At 37.7% G+C, this 20,125-nt stretch overlaps 1 protein-coding gene across 1 annotated transcript in view; it reads left to right on the forward strand.

The window, feature by feature from the left end:
- EFCAB5 (EF-hand calcium binding domain 5) overlaps positions 1–20,125 on the forward strand; it is a 114,158-nt gene that overhangs the window by 35,001 nt on the left and 59,032 nt on the right. The window contains exons 6-9 of the mRNA XM_019650418.1: positions 897–1,053; positions 3,397–3,445; positions 7,525–7,595; positions 19,200–19,355. Coding sequence (XP_019505963.1) covers positions 897–1,053; positions 3,397–3,445; positions 7,525–7,595; positions 19,200–19,355 — 433 coding nt within the window. The remainder of the gene's footprint in view (positions 1–896; positions 1,054–3,396; positions 3,446–7,524; positions 7,596–19,199; positions 19,356–20,125) is intronic.

Genomic DNA, 20,125 nt, shown 5'->3' on the forward strand with positions numbered 1-20,125 from the left:
GCCATTTTGGTGTTTCAATCAAAGCCAGTTTGGAGGTTTTGAAGTCCTAATAGGGATAATGAACATAGGAACAATTAAAATCACAATTCTTCACCAATTTCCCACTTGGATGATACAGCTCTGTCTCATTACAAGAGTAACTGTTATGCTCAGGGGCTGTCAAAGTATTTGATTCTGGCCAGAATAAGGAAATTGGCAATATATATTCCTAGACAGAAATCAAAAGTTTGGTCCAAGGCATCAGAGTCACCCAAGATGCTTGTTATAAATGCAGCTTTCAAGCTTCCACCCTAGACCATGAATCAGAGTCCGTTCACATTATTTCTGAGTCCAGAGAAGAGAAAAGCTCACTGACTTAAAGTCTTAGTGCATTCAACCTTGCTTTAGGGTATATGTGCCAACTCCTAGAGATATTCTTAGTACTTCCTAAGCATAGTATTTAGTTGGGTAAAATAAGGCCTATCTCTAGTAGAAGTCAGCATATAACAAGTCATAATAGAAGGCAGCATATAATTAATGGGCTGCAGGGTTTTGTTTTTTTATTGAGGAATTGGGGGAGGGGAACAGTGTTGGGGAATTGGGGAAGGGGAACAGCCAAGTTGTTGTCCTTCAGTTTTAGTTGTGGAGGGTGCAGCTAGCTCAGCTCCAAGTCCAGTTGCCATCCAGCCGCCCATCGGCGGCTCAGGGCTGCTCAGCTCAAGGTGTCGTGTTCAATCTTAGTTGCAGGTGGGCATAGCCCACCATCAATGGGCTGCCAGTTTGAATCAAGGACAATTTCATGGAGAAAAGGCAGGTACAAAGTTTAGATGAGGTTCTAAACTCTTGTATTCTACCATTTGAACAATCTAAGTTAAATCAGGTGGTCTTAACATATGTTCTATTTCTACTTCTTTCAGAGTAGCTAAGATGAAGGAGAAGATTAAAGAGCAACAAGAACAAAGAGAACGCTTAAGTGAAGTCAAAGTCAAAGTGGCCAACACACGGAGACAGGCTCTGCAGGAACAGTTCAATGAATGGATTCTAGACCCCAAAGGAATGATTCCGATGATAGTGGTGAGAAAGGGGGACGCTGTGAAGGGCAGGTGGGATGGGCAACAGGAGGGTGATGGCTAGAACACTGCGTGGCGTGCTAAAAGCCTCCCTCTAAATTTTCACTCCTGCTAAGGTAAGTGAATTCTTGGCAGGTCTAGTCCATGAGAGTAGATTTTTTTTCAATTTTCTCTTGAGGTTTTTTTTTTTTTTTTTTAAACATAGCTAGAGTTCTAAAACATTGACTTTGGCAGAAGTTCCTAAACTCTTCATTACAGACAGATATAGATTTCACTTGTTTGTTTGTTTGTATTTTGTATGCATGTGACTAATTACTTCTGTGGGCTAAGAGACCATGTCTCTTAGCTCCAGAAAGGTATCTGTGCTCTAAAAGTTAAATATTTTCTGTTAGGTATATATAGATGTGAGAATACTTACTAGTTAGATAGAATTATAAGCATATATATATATTTTTAAAGATTTTTTTATTGGGGAATTGGGGGGATGGGAACAGAGCTGGGGAATTGGGGGAAGGGGAACAGACAAGTTGCTGTCCTTTTGTTCTTCAGTCTAGTTGTGGAGGACGTTGCTTCACTGGCCCAAGTTGGCACCATCATTGCGCTCTTCCCGGGCGAGGCAGATCAGTCGCCGGCTTCTGGACGGCCGCTCACTGCGGCTGCTGGCCGCTCACGCTGGCTGCTGGCTACACACGGTAGCCCATGGCAACCCACTGCCACAGGGGCTGCAGCCTACGCCGTCGCCAGTGACTCATGGCAGCCCAGCTCCAGGTTGAGCTGTTGTTCAGCATCTTAGCTGTGGAGGGCAGTGTCACTGGCCCTCATATGTGGGATCCGAACCAGGGCCCTCTGGCATCCCAAGCCAGTTCTTAACCATCGTGCCACTCGGCCGGCCCCATATTTTTTATTCAAAGTGAATTATTAAGAATAGACCAAGGAAGACAAGCCACAAACTGAGAAAAAATATTTGCAAAAGACATATCTGATAAAGAGCTACTATCCAAAATATACAAAGAACTCTCAAAACTCCACAATAAGAAAATGAACAACAGATTAAAAAATGGGCCAAAACAGAAAAAACAACCATAAGATACCACTACTTACCTACCAGAGTGGCCAAAATCCAGAATACTGGCACCAAATGCTGGCCAAGATGTGGAGCAACAGAAACTCTTATTCATTGTTGATGGGAATGCAAAATGGTACAGCCACTTCGGAAGACAGTTTGGCAGTTTCTTATAAAACTAAACATACTTTTACCATATGATCCAGCAATCATGTTTCTTAGTATTTACCCAAAGGAGTTGAAAACTATGTCCATGTAAAAACATGTACATAGATGTTTACAGCAGTTTTATTTATAATTGCCAAAGCTTGGAAGCAACCAAGAAGTCCTTCAATAGGTGAATGGATAGATAAACTGTGGTACATCCAGACAATGGAATATTATTCAGTACTAAAAAGAAATGAGCTATCAAGCCATGAAACGACATGAAGGAACCATAAAGACATATGATTAACTGAAAAGAGCCAATCTGAAAAGGCTGCATACTGGATGATTCCAACTCTATGATATTCTGGAAAAGGTAAAACTGTGGAAGCAGTGAAAAGATCAGTGGTCTCCAGGAGTGAGGGGGAAAGGAAAGGTGAATAGACAGAGCACAGAGGATTTTTAGCGGTAAAACAATTCTGGATGATACCATAATGATGGATACACGTTATACATTTGTCAAAACCCACAGAATGTACAACACCAAGAATGATTCCTAATGTAAACTAGGGGTTTTGATGTTTCAATGAAGGTTCATTGATTGTAATAAATGTGTTGCGGAGTGGTTGTTGATAATGGGAAGAGCTGTGTCGGTGGTGGTAGGGGGCAGGAAGCATATAGGGCCTCACTATACTTTCTGTTCAATTTTGTTATGAGACTAAAAGTACTCTAAAAAATAAAATCTATTTTAAAAAAACGGACCAAGGAGAACTCTGAAATTTTATTTTTTTGTAATTGAAGAATGAGGAATTATAGAAGATTCTTTGGATTGCCAAGTTGGTTGCCAAAGGTGCCTTAGCTCCATCATGATGGAAATGTCCCTGGAGGGGGCAAAACAGGCTCACTCTCAGCATCTTAGCTTTTACACAAAAAGATTGGGAACCATTGAGGACGTATATGTGAAAGCATTTTTTATATACCTTGAAATATACTATAAACTAAATGTTAATTATTACTATTGTTGTCCCTGGGTTAGAAGGATTACCCAGGACCTAAATTGAAAGAGTATGGGTGGCTTTTAGTCTAAAATACTAAATATATAGTAGTTGAGAAGTAATATATGATCTCTTTGATTTGCAGATTCAGAATGTTCTTCTTGAATTTTTTAAAAATCCAGATTACCAGCTTGGTAAGCATGCCTATTACTATAGTATTTACATTTTTCTCTCTTTTTTGGGAAAGGGAGGGATACTGAATTAAGATGAAGAGTCAATATTTTTTAAAAAATATTTTATTGGGGAGTTGGGGAAGGGGAACGGTGTTGGGGAATTGGGAAGGGGAACAGTGTTGGGGAATTGGGGAAGGGGAACAGCCAAGTTGTTGTCCTTCAGTCCTAGTTGTGGAGGGTGCAGCAAGCTCAGCTCCAAGTCCAGTTGCGTCACTCAACTCAAGGTGCTGTGTTCAGTCTTAGTGGTGGGTGGGCACAGGCATCATCCCATGCGGAAGTTGAACCAGCAGCCTCGTTGTTAAGAGCACAGGCTCTATCCACTGAGCCATCCAGGTGGCAGCTCAGCTCAAGGTGCTGAGTTCAGTCTTTAGTTGTGGATGGGCGTAGCCTACCATTCAAACCGACAGCCTTGTTGTTAGGAGCAGGTGCTCTCACCAGCTGAGCCATCCTGCCACCTGTTGACAGCTCAGCAGCAGCTCAGCTTGGGCTCAGTGTCACTGGCCCATGTGAGAATCGAACTGATGGCCCTGTTGCTCAGAGCTTGCACTCTTGGTCAAGCTCTTAGCCAACTGAGCCACTTGGCCGGCCCTAAAGAGTGAATATTGAGATAGATGTTATTCAAAGCTCTTACAGATATACTTAAGCTCTTTTGCTCTTTCCAGATGGAGAATGTAGAGAAGCAATCAGTGATAATCCTTTTACTCTAGTCCCATTTTATTACAAATATTCTGTAACATCCCTTTATTATCCTATCAAATTCCTAGAAAATATTACTTACATACACAGAATTTTAAAAATACAATGTCATATATCTTTGTGATATAAAGGAGAAAGATAAGGAAAGACATAAGAAAATTATATGTAGGGCCAGCCGAGTGGCGCATTGGTTAAGAGTTGGCTTGGGAGCACCAGCTCTGAGCAGTAGGGCCCCAGTTCAGATCCCACATGAGGGCCAGTGACGCTGACCCTTCTACAACTAACATGGTGAACAACAGCTGGACCTAGAGCTGGGCTGTCGTGAGTCGCCGGCGATGGCGTAGGCTGCAGTGGGCTGCTGTAAGCTACTGTGAGTGGTGAGCAGCCAGCGTGAGCTGCTGTGAGTCACCGTGAGTGGCCGTCCAATGGCCAGCGACCGATCTGCCTCAGCCGGGAAGAGCGCAATGATAATACCAGCTTGGGCCAGTGAAGCGACGTCCTCCACAACTAGACTGAAGAACAAAAGGACAGCAACTTGTCTGTTCCCCTTCCCCGATTCCCCAATGCTGTTCCCCTCCCCCAATTCCCAATAACATCTTAAAAAGAAAAAAGAAAAGAAAATTATATGTACTATATTTCAATATATAAATGCTTGGTTATAACTTCACTATAAGACATAATGAGGTAGTCAGAAATCTGTATCTACTTATAATGCATGTTTAGATATAAGAAAAGTAAAATTACATCCAATCGACCATTTCTTTGTATTTGGCATTTTGAAATAAGAGCAAAATGAATGGATTTGTATATCTACGTAGAATCCCCATGAATAGGAGAGGTAGAAAATGCAGGCTGACACAGGTGTGTTGTATTAAAGTTCATATACAATTTATGTTATTACCTCCCATTACCTAATTTCCTGAAATGGTGAACAACTCTTGGTAAAGCTCCAGAATGAAGCAAGATACAATCCTTTCTCAAATTTTCATAGTATTGGGTCGTCACGAAAGTCCTGATGTATTTTTCTATTGTTTTCAATGCAAAAATGCATCATGACTTTCCCGAAGACCCAAAAATTACATTTTTCAAAAATTCCACAGCAAAAATATATTCTGTATTTATATGTAAAATAGAGCTAGGCTCTAGACTCAAAATTATTCTAAGCAGATGTTTTCACCTACTTGAGTGTCTGGGAGGAGGGGGAAAGTCTTTATTGTGCAGGAATTGCAGGAGTTCTACCCCGACTCCTACTCCCCATCACTGTGACAACAAAAACTCACCTACACATTCCCTCCATGTTCACTGGGGAAGAGGGAGACAGTAAGTACCCCACCTATGGATAGCCACAGATTTTGATGCTTTCGTCTTCAGAAATGTTTCCTTATATGAGATTAAACCCAAAAAAATCAGACTTGTTGAATATAGAACTAGAGTTTAGGTCCTGAGTTTTACATAATTTATATTCAGTTTATTTTTTTCAATTGATTTTTGACCACTTTATTACATTGGTAACAATAGATGGTCTGAAGTCTGTTCTCACTTTTAAAAATAAAATGTGCTTTCCATTCTTCCGATCACTGGTCCAGAAACATGATTTGGACCTTGCTGACAACCTTTTTTCTTTCTCTTTTCAGCCTATCCAAAAACTACAGTTGTTCAGTAGTACAACCTCAACTTCCCTTTCAAAAAATATTTGAAATAACTTATTTTATTTACTTAGTTTTTGACGGGGATATAAAAGGAATGAATTAAGAGAGCTCTATTTGAGGTTGTCATAAAATTAGAGACATTTAGGCCACTCTCGTTGGCAGTGTTTATTTCTCCTCTCACCTCCTATGCTATAATAATATTTCTTTTTTGTACCATTTATTCATTCAATATTTATTGAGCCCTCACTTATTTCCAGATACTGTGATGGGGTAGAAGATGCAAAGAGGACTAAGACATGCTTCCTGCCCTTAAGTTGCTCAAAGTCCAGCCAGGGGACAGATACATACACTTAATAACAACTGTTGCTGGTAGAAACCAGTCTGGCTTGCATAATCTTCCAGAGCTTGGGGGAAGATCTGGGATGGGGGTAACAGCATTTATTGCATAAGCTTATACTAAAGTTTATACAGTCCTCTTGTGACAATAATTGATATCTTATTATAAGCAGTTAAAAGAATCAACAGTGACTGAAGAATCTTTTTATGCATCAGCCTATGGTTGGCAGGAGGAGTTACTGTTAGAAGTAAGAGGGGAGGCCAGTGGATTTGTTCCTTGATCTTGAGCTTTCATACAGTTTCTGTGTTTGCATCTTGGTAAGGTCAACAAGGATCACATAATTGTTACATTAAATGGAGGTTTACAGAAACCTTTATTCAAACTAATTGCCACATTCACCATTATTTATCACTCTCTCATTCATGAAACTTTTTTTTTTTTGCTTTTGTGATATCATTCTCTTGATTTTTTTCTTCTATCTTTGATCACCTTTTAGCATTTTTGTTTCTTGGTTCTTCTTTTCTTTGCGCCTTAAATGTTGTTTTCCAGAGTTTCCTTTTTGGCTCTATTGTCCCTTTGCACTATCCACACTTCCTGGGTTTTCTTATTCAAACCCATGCCTTCAGCTGATGACCCTCATCCATTTTCTCATCCCAGGCCTTCCTTCTGAGCGCCAGATCCTATTGGAAAAAATCTACAAGATTAGTGGTTACATGAAGAAAGCAAGCTGTGGATCAATATGATCACATTTATATAGAGAAAAACAAAAGATATTTGTATGTATAGAAAATGAAAGTTGCTGGAAGGGTGACAATAAACTGTTGACCGTGGTTACTTCTGGGGCAGAGGGTGAGAGTGCTGGTGGAGGGTAGGGGAAAAGGTAGACATTCATGTTTCACTACTTATATTTTTGTATTATTTGAATCTTTTACTAAAGGAGCATATTCATATTTTATTTATTTCATTTAAGAAACATTAAAGACAAAATAAAGCATTTAAAAGAAAGCCTGTAGAAGTACTTGTTTTAGGACGTGCTAGCATGAATGCTAGCATAAACTAACACAGAGTTTTTAGTGGTCTTTTATACTATTTGTTTCTGCTTTTTCTCAGCCTGATCATTAAAAAGGTAGGCACATTCTTTTCAGTGTTTGCATTGCTTGGTTAAGTAAAAGCCAGGAAAAATACTAATTTTATAGTAATTGCCTATAATACATACCTAATTCTATATCACTTACTTTATTATAAATATTGATGGACATTAATTAAGAAATACTTTTACGTTCTTCTTTTAAATGATTATAAAATGTGAATGTATTATAACCACACTAACTAGCAAATAACCTTTATTCCATAATTAGAATCATGTTGCGAACAATTGAATATTGCTGATTCAACGGAACCAAGATTGAACAAAATGGAATTTACAGAAGTAAGAAATTACTTTATTCATTATTTGAATCAAATTATTTTGCCAGTTTCAATTGTCTTTAGTGGATGCCACGTATACATTAACTTCAAATTAAATTGAATGAAAGCATAGTAACTTATTTTACTGATTCTAAGATGCCACTTTAAAATATTTTAAAACCTTTGACATTAGGTTACATCATATAATCAAAGGCATCTTATATGTTCTTTCAATCAGTGGTACTCATGATGTGAAAGTGTAAAAAACTTCCACTGACACTTTCGGGTAACATGCAGAAAAAACAGCTTTTTGTATTCAGTGAAATCTAGTCATATAAATAATAATGAGATCTAAAACTTAGCTATGGGCCAGGCACTGCCCTAAGCTATCCATATATTAACTCAGGTAAATCCTCTCAGCAACCCTTATTGCTACTTTTATAGATGAACAAACACCCTCAGATGCAGAAAGGTTAAGGAACTTGCACAAGGTCTCACAGTTAGTGGAAGCTGGGGAAATTTGTATTTAGGCAGTTTGATTTCAAAGTCTACATAATATTGCATCTGAGAAAGGATGATTCTATTGCAACGGAATAAGCAAAACATGCAATTTAATGGGACCAGCGTCCTAAGTCTTCTATAGCCTGCTTTTATATTTTTTCATGTCTTTCTTCTAAGTCCCCTCGTTTTTCTCTGAGTCCCAGAATCAAGGTAGCTTGCTCCTTGCCCCATTGAAGGTGATGACTATGCACTATATACAAATTCAATGTTCTGTATGAAGGATTTCTGAAATCTTTCTTGAAATGATTACCATATACAATAGATAAGAATTTAGTAATCCTATCTTAGTTATGTTCTGTGTTTTCTTAGATTCTGTATATGTTTATTTGGTATCCATTACTCACAGGGCCAAACTAATGGCCAAAATTGTTTTATACTCGTATCTCCCCTGCAATCCATAGCAAATATTCTGAGCCACTTCTGTTTCGAAACCTAACTCACCATGTCAACATTTTTTCAAGGTTTCTCAATTGTTTAAATTTTCAAAGCTGTTTTCTAACTTACCAAAATTTTTGTTAATTTTTATGTAATGAAATCTATTAATTTTTTAGAGGTTTTTTTTCATTGCTTCTATGCTTAGAAGGTTCTCTCCTTCCCAAGCTCAGCTATATTCATTCTTTTTTTTTCTAGCTTTTTATTTTTAAATTAGTTTGAAAATTATTTTGATAAATAATGAAATGAGAATCTAACTTCATTTTTTCCTCTAACATGACTTGCTAAATATACCACTCTATTTATTGAACAAAACTTTCTTTTACAAGTAGCTAATTTTCCAAATGAAATTTCTTCTACATCATTCTTTTTTCCAATGGAAAATAAAAGTAGAATATTTTACAAAATTTGAATGACTGAAATTTTTTAGTACCCATATAAATTCAGTTTTGCCAGAAATAAGAGTATTCCCTATAATATGAATTTCCTCAAGAATGTGTATATTTTAATGCATGCATTATTCTGTTGGTATCCGATAAATCAAACTCAGCTGCAAATAGCACATCACAATTTTTAGTAAAATTCTTTTCTGTCTTTCCCAGATAAATTAGAAGTGATGAGGAAATCCTAGTTCCATGTGGTCTCTTGTTACCTTGCTTGCTGCTGACAAAACTGTCACCCTTTCATTGTCCTTTATATTTCTTGGGAAAGGCAATTTAATTTGTCAGACTGAAATGATTAATAATTATGGTGTGAATTATGACCCCTGTTCAGTTGAAACTAAATTTATTCCAGAGCCCCTATTTGACTATAAATTGCCAACATAACATCATTTGAGTAAATTTTTAAAAATTAAGAGAACGAGTATTAGAGTAATGTTGTAAAAATAAACTCACAGTTCTTCCCAATTTGCAGAGAGAGGTCTTCTCTAGCTGTCATGTTAAAATGTAACTTCTCCCGTTTTTCCATGTAATTGGAGACCTCTTCATATTTCATCATTTCTAAGATGAACAGTTTTCTTTCTTCTGCACTTCTCATATCAAAATGTGTCTTACAGGTGATGGAGATGTCTATATGGTCTTGGTGATGATGATTTCATGGATGTGTACTTATCCCCAAACTCACTGACTTGTATATATTAAATATGTACAGCTTTTCACATGTCAATCATACCTCAATACAGTGTTTTTTTTTAAAAAAAGATACATCTTACAATCAATGGATACATTTAATGAAATAATATTTTACCTCTCTTCTCCAACCCCCAAAATCTTTGTTTAAATCAATAGTCTATTTGATGATTGGCGATTTTTGGATAATTAAAAAAAATGCTATTTGCTCTTTATAAGCAATTCACCCATTTAGTGTACAATTAATTGGATTTTAGTATATTTATGTAGTTGTATAACCATTAAGACAATCAATTTTAGAACAGTTTTATCACCTCCCAAAAAAACCCCATACCTATTAGCATCCATTGCCCATTTCGCTCCTAACCTCCAGCCCTAGGACACCACCAATCTACTTTCTGTCTCTTATAGTTTTGCCTATTCTGGAAATTTCACATAAATGAAATCATATAATATGTGGCCTGTTGTTATTGGCTTCTTTTGCTTAGCATAATGTTGTCAAGTTTCATCCATGTTACAGCATGTATCAATGCTTTATTTCTTTTTATTGCTGTGTAATATTCCTGTTTGTGGACGTTCCATATGTTATTTATCCATCCATAAGTCGATGAATATGGGTTGTTTTTACTTTTTGACTATTGTGAATATGAATATTTGCATATACGATGACCATGTTTTCAATTCTCTTGGGTATATACGGAGCAGTGGCATTGCTGGCTCATATAGCTCTATGCTGATCCTTTTGAAGAACTGCCAGACTCATTTCCACAGTGGCTGCTCCATTTTACATTCCCACAAACAGTGAATGAGGGTTCCAATCACTCCACATTCTTGACAACACTTGTTATTCTCTGTTGTTCCACATTCTTGACAACACTTGTTATTCCCTGTTGTTTTTGTTTGTTTTATTTTTTAATTATAGCCATTTCTGTGGGTCTGAAGTGGTAGCTCATTGTGGTTTTGAAATGCATATCCCGATGACTAAAATGATATTGAACATTTTCATATGTGTTTATTGGCCATTTGTATATTTTCCTTGGAGAAATGTTTACTTAGAGCCTTTGACCATTTTTAAATTGGGTTATTTTTTTTTAAGATTTTTATTGTGGAATTGGGGGATGGGAACAGCGCTGGGGAATTGGGGGAAGGGGAACAGACAAGTTGTTGTCCTTTTGTTCTTCAGTCTAGTTGTGGAGGACGTTGCATCACTGGCCCAAGTTGGCACCATCATTGTGCTCTTCCTGGGCGAGGCAGATCAGTCACTTCTGGACGGCCGCTCACTGCGGCTGCTGGCCGCTCACGCTGGCTGCTGGCTACACACGGTAGCCCATGGCAACCCACTGCAGCAGGGGCTGCAGCCTATGCCTTGCCAGTGACTCACAGCAGCCCAGCTCCAGGTTGAGCTGTTGTTCAGCATCTTAGCTGTAGAGGGCAGTGTCACTGGTCCTCATATGTGGGATCCGAACCGGGGCCCTCTGGCGTCCCAAGCCAGCTCTTAACCAGTGCGCCACTCGGCCTGCCCGTTTGGAGTTTTAATATTAGTTTTCCTGACATTTTCCAACTTCTCTTCCTGAAATGCAAACAGCACATATTCAGGTACTGTCATTACAGAGAAGTGCTGTTGCATCAATTAGAAACCAAGAAAGTATTTCTTGTATAGAAATATTTATTGAAAATATTTAATTATCTGATCAACAAATCATTGAGCCATCTTATATGACATAGAAGTAGTGTTTGGAACACTTGCTTTAAAAGAGATTTGTTCTAAGGCTATTTTGTCAGAACTGTTTAATGAATCTGGAAGAAAAAATAAACGTCAGGCTAAGTCAACATGTTACACACAGGTGCCACCCAGTGGAGAAACTATGCCTTGCAATTACCCCGCTGATTGTAATGAGTGAGCAGTGTGTGATTAGCCCTCAGGATGGAGCAAGTTTGGAGGAAATGGAATTAGTGAGTAATAACTAATGCAGAGAGAAAGACAAATGAAGAGAGTGGTCACAGAGCTTCCGTATGCATATATCTTTGTTAGCTGATCTGTTTCCTGGTGGATAAATGAACAGGTGGTGATGTTTTTGTTTACTATAACTTCTCTTTCACTGTTCATCTGTTTTATTCTAGTAAATGCAGACCCAAAGTAACGATTTTAGAATATTTACTTCTAGTCTCTTGGTTATTAAGTATATACTGAATGTTTACTCTCTGTGCTAGGAGAAATGTCAAAATTAGAAGTTGTATTTCTTATCCTTAAGGACCAAATAATGCATTGTTGTATGGGAGTGTGTCTGTGGGTATATGCAGGCATGTGTGTGTATGTGTGCGTGTGTGTGTACATGCATGCATACATACACACACTGGATGGAACCAAAGTAGGATCCAGGGAATGGAAGGATAAAAATATAAGCAAATAAGGACACATCCCAAAAAGACAATTATAAAGTGGTGAACAGGTGCAAAACATTATGAATTATTATATTCATCGCTGCCAAGGGATGCAGAGTAAAAGAAAAATGAGACTTCAGTGGGGCAGGCTTCATGTAGGAAGCTCACCTGGTGGTCATGAGTTTTGAATTTCTGTCACCTGCAATGCCTTGTATCTCCTTACTTTGAAAGGAACCTTAAGAACAATGCTTTAAACATTTATATATTGACAGAAATAATTTAAAATATATAATGTATTGGTTCCTTTGAGATTTTTTTGGCTTTGTTTCATTTTATAAGTTGAATATTTAGGCAAGTAAGAAATGTGTTTTGAGAGATTGTTAAGATTGTTTTAAATTCTCAAAACACTCTGTTCCCAAAAAACAACTCACTCTAGGAGAAAAAACTTACTATTTGTATCATTTTAACACTGGTATTGAGTTGTTCAAGTAGATATTGTGTTCCGTGTACAAATTTGCAAAGGAACAGAAATCTTAACCTTTAGATTTCAGTGGGCTTCCATTAACAAAATTAACTACCTTGTCTTGCGTTCAGGCCAGGGGTAGGTAGGCAGGTGCTGATAAACGGATCATTCCTGAAATTCCCAGATTTCAATCTTATAGAAGATCTACCATTTCTTTTCACTATCTGATTGGTTAATTTATCAACAGAAGACCATTTCAAGTCTATTTGTTTTATCTAACCATCATTAATGTGGTTATAGAAAATGTAGTTAACTTTTTAGGTAGGAGGCTTTTTTTTTAACTTCCTGGACTTTTTGAGCTCTATAAATTCCCTTTGTTTTGATAGTTTCCTAATAATCTGCTTCATGAGAAGTCTGAGAGATAAGCATGTGTACATTTTTTTGGGGGTATGTCTTAAGGCACAGGTTACCTTGAGTAGCTAAAGTGCCGATTACTTTTCAAATGACAGTTCCACAAATGGCTGTATGTCCTTCTCCCCGCAAAAAGTTTCTGTAAGTTGATTGATGGTTTGGAACTTGGACCCATTTTCCAAAAAGCAGTATTTTCTACAGTGGTTGGGGTCCTTGGTTTCAATGTGCCTGAAATGGAGTTCTTAGTAAGACTGACTATTTCTGTAGGGAAAATGCTCTCTGAAGAAGAGGGTATCATCACCATGCACTAGCAGGGAAAGGAACTTTCTTATCTCTAACCCACCGATGACAACTATATACAAGACCTTCAGTATGACAAGAGCACATGGAGTGAGGGGTAAGGATGGCCTCAGGTAGAGGAGAGCCTACAAAGACCCCAGAATAAGGAACTGGGGGAGGTGACCTCTTGTCACACTGATACTATCAGTTGGTTCTGGCCTGGGTTATTCTTTCCTGATTTATTCTTTTCACAGTTAGTCCCCTAAACTCTTGCCTCCAAAGTAATCCAAAGTATAGCTTTCTTAGACAAGAGTGAATCCTTTTATAGGACTGTTCTCTGGGGGAGTGCGGCCTGCTTATCAGTTCTGCTCGCTCTGGGCACCCGAATAATGACTCAGGTTGTCAATTGTGTTCACTGTTCCCAGTTATTCATAACAAATATTAAGATTTTTTTTGGTCTTGTGACTAGATAAATACAACAAATGGGTTGAGAATGGGTGAATGCATACCATAGAATCAAACTCTATCTAGTTTGCTTTATGTGTAGTTGTCCCAATGGCACGGTGATGGGAAGGATGCCACAGACACGGTTAAAGGCTGGGATGTTTCTTTTATGGCAAAGCATACTGACAGAGACAGTTTGTTATATGAAGCAGGATACAAACAGCATGCTTCCAAAGAGAGGTTCCCCAAAGTCCCTCACAGGAATTAGACCATTGGCATGCATCAAGGTATAGGGTTTCCAAGCATCCTGGTTTGCCTGGGACTGAGGGATTTCTCAGAACGTGGGACTTTCAGTGCTAAAGCCAGGAGAATCCCAGACAAAGTGAGGCAGTTGGTCAACCTAATTGAGGAGTTTGCTTTGCTTTGTTTTGCTTTGACCTTTCCCATCTGGTCATTGTGGAGACTCTACCCACACATCTACCTGCTCACCAAAGGCAAGTGAAAACAGCCCAGTACCTTCCTGATGACTGTGGGACTGGGTAAAGTGAGAGCATCCTTCAGGAGGCCTGGGCTTCAAGCAGTCTGAGGTTATATAATGGGCTTAAGAATAATTTTATGCAAAAACAATAAATACTGTACAGTGGGATTCAGATATTAACGTTTGATTCTGCCATACTGAGGAGCTGGTGCGTCCCTTGGCTGGGAGTAAATAAGGGCCACGCCTCTACCTGGATTCTCTTCTTTGGGACTCAGTCTGTTCTTGCTTCAGAGCTGTCTGTTTTGAGATTGTCACTGCCTTATGCTTGATTGTTTTATATCAACTGCATAGTCTGAGGCCTTCAAACGGACATGGTTCAAAGTTTAAAATTTAAACAGAGAGGCTTCATCAACTGTGCTCAAAGATTGCCTTTCCTTTAACATATTCTACTAAATCCAGGCTTTGCATTTTCCCTGAAATAGTAGGTATCTGAGTGGCTTTCTAATCTATCATTTGTAATTTTGTATTTTGCAATTTTCATTTTGCTCATTTTGTTTTTCATGTGCTTTGAGCTGTGGCAGGGAAGGACAGAATGACGGCTTTGGGCAAGGTAGAGGCGGCAATATGTTGTGAAACTGCATGAAGAAACCTTGGAGGGGAAGGGGGAATTTTAGGCCAGGGAAATGGGAGAACCTGTGGCAAACTATCCTCCCAGTTGGTATGTGTCTTCCTAGGTGGTCTTCAATGTAAGGAATACATAGATCCATGAACCGCCTCATGAGCAATTCCTTATTATTTGTATCAGTTTCCTAAGGCTGCCATAACAAAGTACCATTGACTGGGTGACTTAAACATCAGAAATTTAATTTCTCACAGTTCTGGAGGCCAGAAGGCCAAGGCAAGGTATTGGCAGGGTTGGTTTCTTCTGAGGGTTTCTCTCCTTGGCTTGTAGATGGCCATCTTCTCTCTATGTCTTCATGTAGCCTTCCTTCTGTATATGTCTGAGTCCACATTTCCTCCTCTTATAAGGACACAAGTCATATGACAGCTATGGGCCACCCAGCCTCACACTAATGATTTCATTTTAATTTAATTACCTCTTTAAAGACCCTATCTCAAAATACAGTCACATTGTGAGAAACTGGGAAGGTTAGGTCTTCAATATATAAATCTGGGGGAAACACAACTCAGCCCATCACATTGCCTAAGCTACCTTTCACCAGTAAAGGTAAAATTGTGTGTTTCAGTCTATTATTATTATTATTATTATTATTATTACTACTATTGTATAGTAAATGGGGCCTTTGTTCAATTCATTTGTTAAGCAAATTTTTTAAAAGCAGGGGGATTAAAGTATATTTCTGCTTTGTTGAGTATATAATTAGCATTAATTGTTTTAAAAAATTTTCTCTCTGAGATGCGAAATCTGATTTTCTGCCCAAATGCTATATGAACACATCACCTCATCAGTGATAGATAGTAAATACAATCTGTGTATTTCAGTATTCTTGAAGTCCTAGTTTGCAGACATTCCTGAAAATGTTATTTCCTACCAGGGCTTACAAACACAGTTTGGAAGTTAATACCTAAGATAGTTTCCAAACATAGTTTTCTTTCTATTGCTCTTATATCACCACTTCATTAACTCTCCAGTTTAATCTATACTTAAATTAAGTGTGGATCCCAGAGCAGTATAATCTAACAGTAGCTACCAACCTATTAAGTGTGACATTTATCATATTCTCAATATTTTGGCTTTCAAATCAGAAAGGAAAAGCCCCAAATTCATTACATTGGAATCCAGCATATAGAGGCAACTTGATTAAGTACAGTTCGAGTGTTTAACAGCTCACAGAGCTATTAAAATGAAGGATATTAGTAGTTAATTATATTGTTAATTTAATTTAAGCACTCACTTCTGGATTTATGGATGTTAATTGATTTATTCCTTGGGAGGATATGAAAACGTGATGCCTACCATGTGTTTTTACTTTTTCTGATTTTACACAAGACACTGGCAAACTGCTGTCATTGTTCTATTTGGAATTTGATTTGTAGTTGAGTTGGCAACTGGTAGTCTTTATGGCCTATACCTAACACAGAACATGCTCATTCAGAAAACCCATAGGTTATAAATCCAGAATGTTAAAGTGTCTCTTAGAGAAACAGTTAAATTAATTCTTGATTTAATAACATTCCCACAGCCAGAAAACTCATATGGCTTTGAGGTCAATTCCAAAAAGCTTAATATAAAACAGGATGATTCTCTTAATGAATAAGTACTTTTTTTCAGCATTAGAGGATTGGGCCGCAGTATTTCCAGAAAATGTCAACTATTCAGTAACCCATGCCTATATGGTCATTTATGACAAAGGAAGTAAGAATATACATTGGGGTAAAGACAGTCTATTCAATAAATAAATGGTGCTGGGGAAACTGGACTGACACATGCAAAAAAAAAGAATAAAGAAACTAGACCTCTTTCTCACTCCATATATAAGAATAAACTCAAAATGGATTAAAGACTTAAATGTAAGACCTGAAATTCCTAGAAGAAAACATAGGAAGTAAACTCTCATATATACCCTTAGTAATATTTTCACTGACATAGCTCCTCAGGCAATGGAAACAAAAGAAAAGAAACAAACAAATGGGACTACATCAAACTAAAAAGCTTTTGTACAACAGAGGAAACCATCAAAACGAAAAGACATTCTACTCAGTGGAAGAAGATATTTGCCAATGATACTCATACATCTAATAAGGGTTTAATACTCCAAATTTATAAAGAACTCATACAACTCAACATCAAAAAACAGTCCAATTAACAATTGGGCAGAGGGCTTGAATAGACATTTCTCCAAAGAGGACATACAGATGGCCAACAGACATGAAAAGATGCTCACCATCACTAATTATCAGAGAAATACAAATAAAAACCACAAGGAGATATCACCTCACACCTGTCAATATTGGTATCATCAATAAATAAACAAGTGTTGGCGAGGATATGGAGAAAAGGGAACCCTTGTGCATCATTGGTGGGATTGCAAATTCATGCAGCCACTGTGAAGAGCTGTATCGAGGTTACTCAGAAAATGAAAAATAGAACTTATGACCCAGCAATTCCACTTCTGAGTATCTATCCAAAGAAATCCAAAACACTAATTTGAAAATACATATGCTCCCAGATGTTCACTGCAGTGCTATTTATAATAGCCAAGATATAGAAGCAACCGAAATAGCAATCAATAGATGATTGGATAAATAAATTGTGGTACATACATACAATGGAGTATATTACTCAGCCAAAAAAATGAATGAAATATTACCATTTATGACAATATGGATGGACCTACAGGGTATTATGCTAAGTGAATAAGTCATACTGAGAAAGACGAATACCATATGATCTCACTTATATGTGGAAAATAAAGAACAAAATAAACAACAAAACAGAACAGATGCGCAGATACAGAGAACTAAATGATGGTTATTAGTTGGAAGGGGGGTCAGGGGGCTGGGTAAGAAAGGTGAAGAGATTAAGAAATACAAATTGGTAGTTACAAAATAGTAACAGGGATGTAAAGTACAGTATGGGGAATATAGTCAATACTATTGTAAAAACTATGTATAGTGTCAGATGGGTACTAGACTTACTGGAGGGATCATTTCATAAATTATATAAATGTCTAACCATTACACTGTACACCTGAAACTAACATAAAATGATATTGAATGTCAACTGTAATTGAAAAAAAAAAGTCATGGGGATGTAAAGTAACTGCATAGGGAATATAGTCAATAATATTGTAATAACTATGTACAGTGTCAGATGGGTAATAGACTTATTGAGGTTATCATTTTGTGAGGTATATAAATGCCTAATCACTATGTTGTTTTGTACTCCTGAAACTAATGTAATATTGCATTTCAAGAGTAACAGAAAAATAAATTTTTAAAAATCAAAAAAATAAAAGCTCTTTTGCTCTCTTTAAATTTTCCTCTTTTTATCTCTAAGCCAGTTGAATAATGGTTTATGATTTATTAGCATGGATTCAAGCCTAATATATCTCTTATATAATACATTCTAAATTTGCCTAGATGATATTAATGAGGAAGTGAAGTATCGACTATATCCTTCATTTCGAAAATTATGTGTCACTGAAATATGCAAACAACAGGCTCCATTTTAAACAAATTGCATTAGTTATTATTCTTTAATTGCATGAAGCAGAAACCAGCCGGAGGTAACATAGCTGAAAATGAAATGCGCAGAATCCAAGGGCAGAAATATGATCCGACTTCAGGAAGAGACTAGAACAGGGATTTGGAAAACATCAAGACTCTTTCCTCTCTGCTTTCCGATTCATCAGGTCTACGTACAGACTCTTTCTGCAGCCTTAATTCACTTGAAGGAATTCTTGAGTTTACATTTGCAGGTCCAGCCTCTCTCAGACATCAAGTGGCCATTCCCTAGTCCTAATTCCCAATTCCCACAGGAGAAAATCCGAGTGGCTTTGTTTAGGTTAAGCATCCTCCCCTGGTCCAATATTTATGGCTATGGAAGTAGGGTCATTGAATACAAATGTAGCCACCAGTACAAATATGTAATTTGGCTTAATAAATATGGCTAACTGCTGTGCTTGGGGCAGAGGAGGAAATCATTGATTGTGAATTGGACGACAACTTCAAGAGGAGTCCACTCAGAAACTCTTCCAATGCTTGATCCATTTCTCTCTATCACAAGATACTATAGTGTGAGGTAAAAAGTCCGCCCTATACAATGCTGATGTGATCTAGAGGGAAATTGCTCCAAAAACATCTAGTCCCACTGGTGTATGGCGTTGGGGACTGTACTGGTCACCTCTTTCTGCAGCACAGCCCGTAGAATTGCACTAACATGAAAATGCTTTATCTAAGTGACAAGCAAATGATATTGGGGAAACAATTGCAGCCAATAGTTTCACGCACATCAACTGAATCCTTAGGAAAATCCAAACAAAGAGCACAGTTTTTAATCATTTATCCTCTTTTTCTCTGCAGTATATCTCTTTGCACATCGCAGACTTGAAAAGTGAGCTGTTTGAGGAACTCCTGAAGCACCTTTGCCACTGTGCAGATGAATTCCGGGAGGTCATAAAAGCTGATATACGGAGGCAGATGTTTGCTGAGCTCTTCCTGCATTGTGACAGTGGGAAGGTAGGGTAAGACCCTTGAAGCCATGCTTCTCAAACTATTGGTTGTGAAGGACCAGTTTTTAGGTTGTTGTTGCCGATGATGTTTTAAATTTCCAATCTGTTGTGGACTGATACTCAGTGAAAATGGATTAGCAGGGGGATATAAAGGACATACAGAATACAACCCACATTTTTTTTAACAGATTCAAATCTGATTTATTACCTGTTACTTCCTCAAATTTCTATAACATTTTCTAGATGCTATTCTCAATTTCTGTACCTTTCTCATCACAGACTTGTACCAGCATGCAGACCACACCTTGCATGGCACAGCATTTCCCAAAGTATGACTTGTCTCTAAATCTCTTTCCCATGCTTAAGAATGGGTTGCTTAAGATTGTTTTTGTTTATGCTCCTTCTGGTGGCTTCCCATAGAAAAGAGCTGCTGGGAATAGAAAGCCTACCCCGTTTTAGTATGCTGTTTCTTAAAAACAAGAAAAGTTTATATCAAAAAGGATTTCTAAGAATGCTTTTGGGAGGATACTGGTATGCCAGGATACCAAATGGATTTGCAAAAATGGATACAAACTTTACTGATATATATTTGTTTACGAACTTTATTTGTTTGTATCCCCATGTTCCAGAAAAGATTTAAGGAAGCTTATCAGAATAGATAAAATGCAACAAAGGAACATGCCGTATTTGCCGGCGTATAAGACGACTGGGCGTATAAGACGACCCCCTAACATTTCCACTCAAAATACAGAGTTTGTTATATACTCGCCATATAAG

The sequence above is a fragment of the Hipposideros armiger genome, unplaced genomic scaffold (genome assembly GCF_001890085.2).
Source record: "Hipposideros armiger isolate ML-2016 unplaced genomic scaffold, ASM189008v1 scaffold_141, whole genome shotgun sequence".
NCBI lineage: Eukaryota > Metazoa > Chordata > Mammalia > Chiroptera > Hipposideridae > Hipposideros > Hipposideros armiger.